We start from the raw sequence: 6,790 nt of genomic DNA on the forward strand, positions 1-6,790 counted from the left end.
TCAGAGCGGGTCTTGAGGAATATGACATGGCCAGCACAATCACCGGATTTGAACCCGATAGAATTTCTGTGGGAAGAGCTCGATCAGAATATCCGGTTGCACTGTCCAACTGAGCGGGTCTTGAGGAATATGATATGGCCAGCACAATCACCGGATTTGAACCCGATAGAATTTTTGTGGGAAGAGCTCGATCGGAATATCCGGTTGCACTGTCCAACATCGAAAGGACACCTTTGCCAACTACTACAAGAAGCATGGAAAAATTTAAAGTTAGAAATACTCGAAAAACCAATTGCCAGGATGCCCAGAATATGTCAGGCTGTCATTAGAAGTAAGGGCGGTTTTTTTGATGAGAAGGCAATTTAAAGAAAAATATCTATTTCTTCGTACAAAAAATAGTATAAGATGTAAAATATTCTACTTATAAGTATTTTGACAAATAAAACTTCCTCAATTACTTTGTAGGCGTTCAATTTTTCTTAGAAATATCCTGTTTCTCTTAATTTACGTAGTGATTCCAAACTTTTGGCCGGTAGTGTAGATGATAAACGCGTAATACGCACAGATGCAGATAAATGTGCAGCAGAAATGTCGAGTTCGTTATCGTTACTGGCTGCTCACACGTCCCGTGCAACAAGATACGATGTCACGCTGAAAATAGCTGCCGTCCTTTTTCCAAGTTGCAAGCTAAAAGCCGATATTCTTCTAAATAATCTGTGACAGTGGTTTGTCATTATCGTGAATTGCCTTTGGTTCGCGGGTAGAGCTTGGTACAGTAGATGCTCATGAAACGTGGAAGAGTATCTCGATACCGCAAAGATCTCCCTTAATAATTTGGACCGAGTGATGTATCTTAAACGATTTAGTGGTGGTCCGGTAATTATTCAAAGAGAATGTTGTCTCCCAACAGCATCCCTCCCTCGCATAATGTACGTTTCCCACGTCAAATGTTCTCTCTCCTTCTCTCTGTGGTAAATGTGTTCATTACCGTGATTATAGTTGAAGCTATTTATTGTTCTTGGAGCAATACATATGTAGATCTTGTTCGATGGTCCTGTTTGAGTTACTAAAGTGTTTGATGAAAATTACAACGATGTTCCTGTTGTCTGCGGTATTTGGAATGGAGGTAGTAGATGATGAAAATGGAGAGGGTAATGGATCCTGTTAGGGTTCGGATGGTGGGAAATTAGCAGACAAGAGAAACTTTCCCTAATGGCTCTTTCAGAGTTTATGATAAGCTTAGAATTTTTAGTTTCGAAGATTGTCCGTTATAAAATATCTGGTTGACAAATGCTACAAATTACTTTGTATCTATAAAATTATCCGCCAACGAATTATCTGTTACGTGTACAAATTAATTCGTGGCCTTTGTTTCGTGGATTTGTTATTTATTCAAAAAAACCAAAGTACAGTTCAGTCTTGGAAATAATCTCCATCACTTGCTATAAATTTATTCCATTCCTCAGGCAGTTGGCGAATTCCCTTTCGAAAAAAAGATGGCGGTTTCGAACATATGTTTTGAATTTTGAATCGGTTAGATGGTGCTGAAGTGAACGAAAGACCTTTCTCATCCCAAAGACCTTTCGCTTTAAGAGCACTTATTTTTAGGTTGAAATGCAAAAAAGATGCAGTGTCTAATATGCTGTTTATCTGACGATGTAGTGTTCTCCACTGTTTCTTAGGTTATGTCATTAGTCACATCGAGTCCGATGGTTTTTGTTTTGCTAATAGAAGCAACTTCAGAACTCTAAAGCAGCGGGAAAAAAGATCCAATTCAAAGTAAAGTTACAGCTGATTAATCGCAAGGGCCACGAATTAATTTGTACACCTAACATTATAAGGTCGTTTTCGCCATGGCAAGAATAGTTATCGATTGTCGATAATGAAGAAAGATTCAGAAATGATCGAACTACGCGAAGCAAGTGTGAGCACAAAAGGTGGGTGATAGATTATGGCAACAGAAGGAGCATTGAAGAATAATTCACGAGAAGAGGTGAATGAGAGATGTGAACAACCGCGATGAGACGAGAAGGCAACAAAGTCAAAGGAAAAGAAAAATTAATAATTAGATAGTATTAACACGTTCACTGAGGCAGCTTTTTTGAGGACTTGTTTTGAGAGACAAATAAGCCCCGTACGCCTCTTCGCTATATTTTGTTATTTTATCCTACAAAGGTTTACGCTGAAAATAGTGGAAAAATATGGAAATATCAGCTCAGCACGTAGCTAATATTTAATGAAAATCTGTATCGCAGTGAACGTGTTAGTAACAAAAATGATATAATAATAAAATCACGATATGCATTTTTGAAACTTCTTCTATTGAACTATAAACTATCTTCCACTTTTGTATAATAAACCATCAGTAGCACCTACCACTGCTATTGACGTCCTGATGTTTGTTCGAAGATATTGTGACATGGTGTCTTCTAGATCGATTTCGTCCCTCCACACTGACAACCAAAAACCTCTTCCCGGCTCTGAAACTACAAAAATAAAAATACTCTAAAAAAAGTGTTGCCTTTTATATTGATATAAAATAATTTCAAAAAACACGGAAATAGAATTGTTGTGTTGTATAATTAAATAAAAAATATATAATTCAATCAAAACTACTCTATTCTACTCTATTTTATTATTCTCAATAGGACACACCAAGCACTGAGTCCTAAAAGATCGTTGTACCCCGGCCCTAAAGCTGTCCCATATGGGATAGCTAGATATTGAGGTCCCTTGCAAGAATCGTGGAAGCCTTTTAACACGTTCGCACCTTCGTTCTGTGCGGCTCGTTTTTCATTCAACCTTCGCTACGTGCTAATTGTAAGCTGATATTTCCGTCATTCTTGCACTATTTTCACCGTAATAGGCACTAATTGGACTTTTGTAGGGTAAAATAAGAAAATATAGCGAAAAAACGAGAAATTTGTCTCGTACCGCCAAATAAGAAGGTCTAGTACGGGATACTATTAAAATGTCTACGGGACACAATCCTCAGAAAAAGCTGCCGCAGTGAACGTGTTAACCAAGACATCCCCTATTTTGGGCGAGTCCAGAGATATGGAGCTCCTAGACATTTTATATTCCTGTGACCTCCAACCTCTCAAATCGCCCAATTAAATACAGAGGAGTTTTTTCCTCCTCCCAACATCTAGGGTATAGTGGTTCGTCTTCCATACCCAGCTGTACCAGGTGTTTTCTCGTGTATCAGTGTCCTGTTACTAGCCCCACGTGTAGGCGCAGTTTGCGCTCTATCTAGGCAAGGTATCATATCGCTTAGCTTGCTAGAAGATCCCTCTAAAAGAGCCTTCGTATCTTTCACGTCTTCTGCATTAATCCAGAGCACGACGAATTTTTTCCCTATCCAATTTTTTCTAGATCCTTAATCGTAACGGTAGAAATGCCTGTGGATTAGACAGGATCGATTCGTGCCTGCTCATTGGCTTCCTTATTACCGGTGGTTCCAGAGTGACCTAGAATCCATACTAGACTCACTCGACTAACAGTGAGGATGACCTCGGGTATGCTATAGACGCAATGGTTATCCTTGTGTCTCTCATAGCTATCTCTTTACAGTCTGTCGGTGTTGGAATAGCTCTGAGGGAAAGCTAGAGCTTTTCATGTCAGGTTGGTCAGGGATGAGCTCTGGATTCAAACGCTTCCGATTGCCATGATTGGTCCTCAAGGGCGGTGGGTACCTTTCTGGATGAGTCTCCTGCCTTTTGAACTTTTGTGTCGTTGCCCGTCGTATTCTCTACTGAGCAGGTCTCAAGCGCAGCCATTTTGGTTCCCCGAGCCTTTTCCTTCGAAGCCCAACTACGCCTGAAATTTTTCTGTGCAACGGTAGCTGTGATAGTTTCGGTGGCGATTTTATCACCGCTTTCGAGTCCAATCCCTCGCTCCGGTGTGGACTTCTTGAGGGAGAGCCGTATTATTAGAAGGTAGTGGTCCCTCAAGTGAGGTCCCTATAGTCTTCCTCATTTTTGAAACTTACTTGAGTCAATCTGTTTGCGTACGTGTTTTTATTACTTAAATCGATGAATCTTCCCACGAGTATGCAATAAAGACGGTAAACTCCCGCAGAGTTTGCAAAGCTAAACACAACAGAGGGAGTGAATCACCTGGTGCCCCGAGGATATCGTTTGCGACTCAATTCTCAACCCATGAGCCATTCAGTCTTCGACGCGATAGCTTACACCTTCGCTTAGGAAGCTAGTCCACGACAGAGCTTTATTAACCCCTCAAGGTTTTTACACTTTAGAAGTCTCATATGACTCCTGTTAACCAGTCTTCCATGCTACTTACTCATCGTCACCGCCTCAGATACCTACTGACATTCAGGATAGTGCTAACATAAGGAGCTGCTGTTCCGTTTGGCAATTTTCCTATCCGTCATCTGGAGATGTGCCGAGTTAAGGATCATTCTATACCGACGCGAATCGATCTACTCCTCCGCTTCGTATTATGGAGACGTTCGAGTAAATCAAAATTATCCAACATTTAGAATGAAGACTATTGGTATTTCAAAGTTATCCCGCTTATAATTTACGTCATAATTGTAGGAACCGAGGGAAAAATTTAGAGAGACCCAACGAGAATCGAACCCACGACCTCGGGGCTGGGAAGCCGAGACTTTGCGCACTACGCCAACAACTCCCTTTGCATTTTTTCTTGTCGGTTTCCCTTTTTGGGTATGGAGGTGCTACATAATTATGCACGTTTTAGACGTAAATAATTTGGTATATCTACTTTAGATCTTCAGTTTTTGCCGGTATTTACAAGTGAGAGCACTGATACGAGCGAAATTTACGTAGTGCAAACTTAAAGACTGCAACAGTATTTGTGCATTTCTGTGAACGCTCAGTGACCGAAGCATTCGCGGTGCGTGTGTCTACATAGCGGACATTCATATCGCATGTTTTATGGATTTTTGCTGGTCACACGCAGCCAGAACAATCGCAACGTGTGCGCGCGCGTGTGATATCAGTGGGAAAGATTTTAGCGGAAAAGGCATTCACCCTCTCTACTCGAAAGATTCCATTGAGCGGATATCGACATGCCCTTGTGGATTTTTGCGAGTGGTAGGTTTAATGTCGTTCTTTGGATTTTCATTGTAAACTATTCGCAAAATTGTGTCAACCTCTGTGACAGTGTCTACTACCAGATTAACGTGTTTTTCTTCTCTTGGTACGGCACTGACCTACGTTACTGCTTGGCTCAAACCAACGTATGACAATTGTCCTACTTCAGGCGCAGACTTAATTGTTAATAACTAAAAACGAGCCCCAAACGTAATTTTGTTATCTCGATTTCCGTCTTATTTTCACTTGTAGAATCACTCCTTGAGTTTTCTACCAACTATTGCCGACACACTGTATATCGAATACTTTTTTAAATTTCATATTTTATTTTGTGTTTCTGAGTATGAATAACTACGCATATGGAAGTTGAAATTACGTCAAAGCTTGTAAAATATAAATAAATTACACGTACAATTTTTTTTTTTATGGATTTTGTTCAATTTTGTGACGTTTCATCTACCAACAACGTGTTTTCTAATAAAACTTGTTTGTGTTAGTTACTAACTTTCGTACTTTTAAAAATCTGCACCATTCCTAGAATATTGTAATTGCAAAAATTTATCATTATTTTTCTACTTTATCGTTCTCATCAATTATTATACGCATACCTCAAGTCGAAGTAAAACATTGGATACGATACATTACTTTTAACAAAAAATTAATACATATGGATTCTTAAATAATAATATGTTCTGTAATTCTGAATTAGTAAAAGGAAACAGTATTTACAAATATTTCAAAGAAAATTTGTTTGCCACTTTCAAATGCAAATACATACACGGTTCCGTCACTGTCAAATACAGATCGATGTTACCATAGAACGCAATAAGAAGCAGCAACGGAGAAAGATGAAGTTTGCAGTTGCCAAAAACCTTATGTCGTTGACACATTCGAGTTTTCATAAATAATTCAATGACTGCGTATCGTGAATTATTCGTGATTGATAATCTTCGTTTCCTTTATCGTTTCGTTCATGAAATAAAGTCATTTTAGCAATTCCTTTTTGCTTCTGTTATCGAATGTTACGCTTTACACCATTAATCTGAAATTTTCTCTCACTTTTATATAATTTTATAATTTTTTATAATGGCACATTCTTGTTAAAAAAATGGGAAATAGTTATTTTCAATCTCTTTGTGTGTATAAGGGTATAATTTATAAGCTTAACTTTTTAATTTTCCGTATTTACAAATAAATTTAATTTTAACGTTCAATTTAATACTAACTTCAATAACTGTATTTTACAGTAAATATTCTATTGTCATTAATTAATGAATCGACTTGTTCAACGTCGAAAAGTTTGTCGAGTACCTCTCGCTTTTCCTGCAAAATAACACGCACACGATAATCAGTAATATACAGGGTGAGTCGCGTAATTGTGACGGGTTATATCTCGAGTTTGGTTAGCGATAGAAAAAAGTTGTAGAGGAAGAAGTTGCAAATCTTTCTATAGCATTCAACTTTTTCCTCTGCAACTTTCTTCTATCTCTAACCAAACTCGAGATACGCACATGTAACCCGTCCCAATTGCGTGACTCACCCGGTATATGAGCAGCACCCGATCGTTCAGTTGCTATTTGCACAATTGGAGAAACACCACCTGTTTCCCCAGTAACCAATTAATTCTAGTATATGCTATAAATATTTGCTTTGTTTCGCGACGGAGGTCTGGGGTAAGTGTCGTGCTGTTTGTCACCGTCGTCTTACCAAAC

General features: G+C 38.8%; 1 protein-coding gene across 1 annotated transcript in view; it reads right to left on the reverse strand.

The window, feature by feature from the left end:
• LOC108578916 overlaps window positions 1–6,790 on the reverse strand; it is a 125,603-nt gene that overhangs the window by 69,272 nt on the left and 49,541 nt on the right. The window contains exons 2-3 of the mRNA XM_017942368.1: window positions 2,656–2,807; window positions 2,377–2,486 (exon numbers count right to left, since the gene is read on the reverse strand). Of these exons, the coding sequence (XP_017797857.1) occupies window positions 2,377–2,486; window positions 2,656–2,807 (262 nt within the window). The remainder of the gene's footprint in view (window positions 1–2,376; window positions 2,487–2,655; window positions 2,808–6,790) is intronic.

This window comes from Habropoda laboriosa, unplaced genomic scaffold, assembly GCF_001263275.1.
Source record: "Habropoda laboriosa isolate 0110345459 unplaced genomic scaffold, ASM126327v1 scaffold24, whole genome shotgun sequence".
Lineage (NCBI taxonomy): Eukaryota > Metazoa > Arthropoda > Insecta > Hymenoptera > Apidae > Habropoda > Habropoda laboriosa.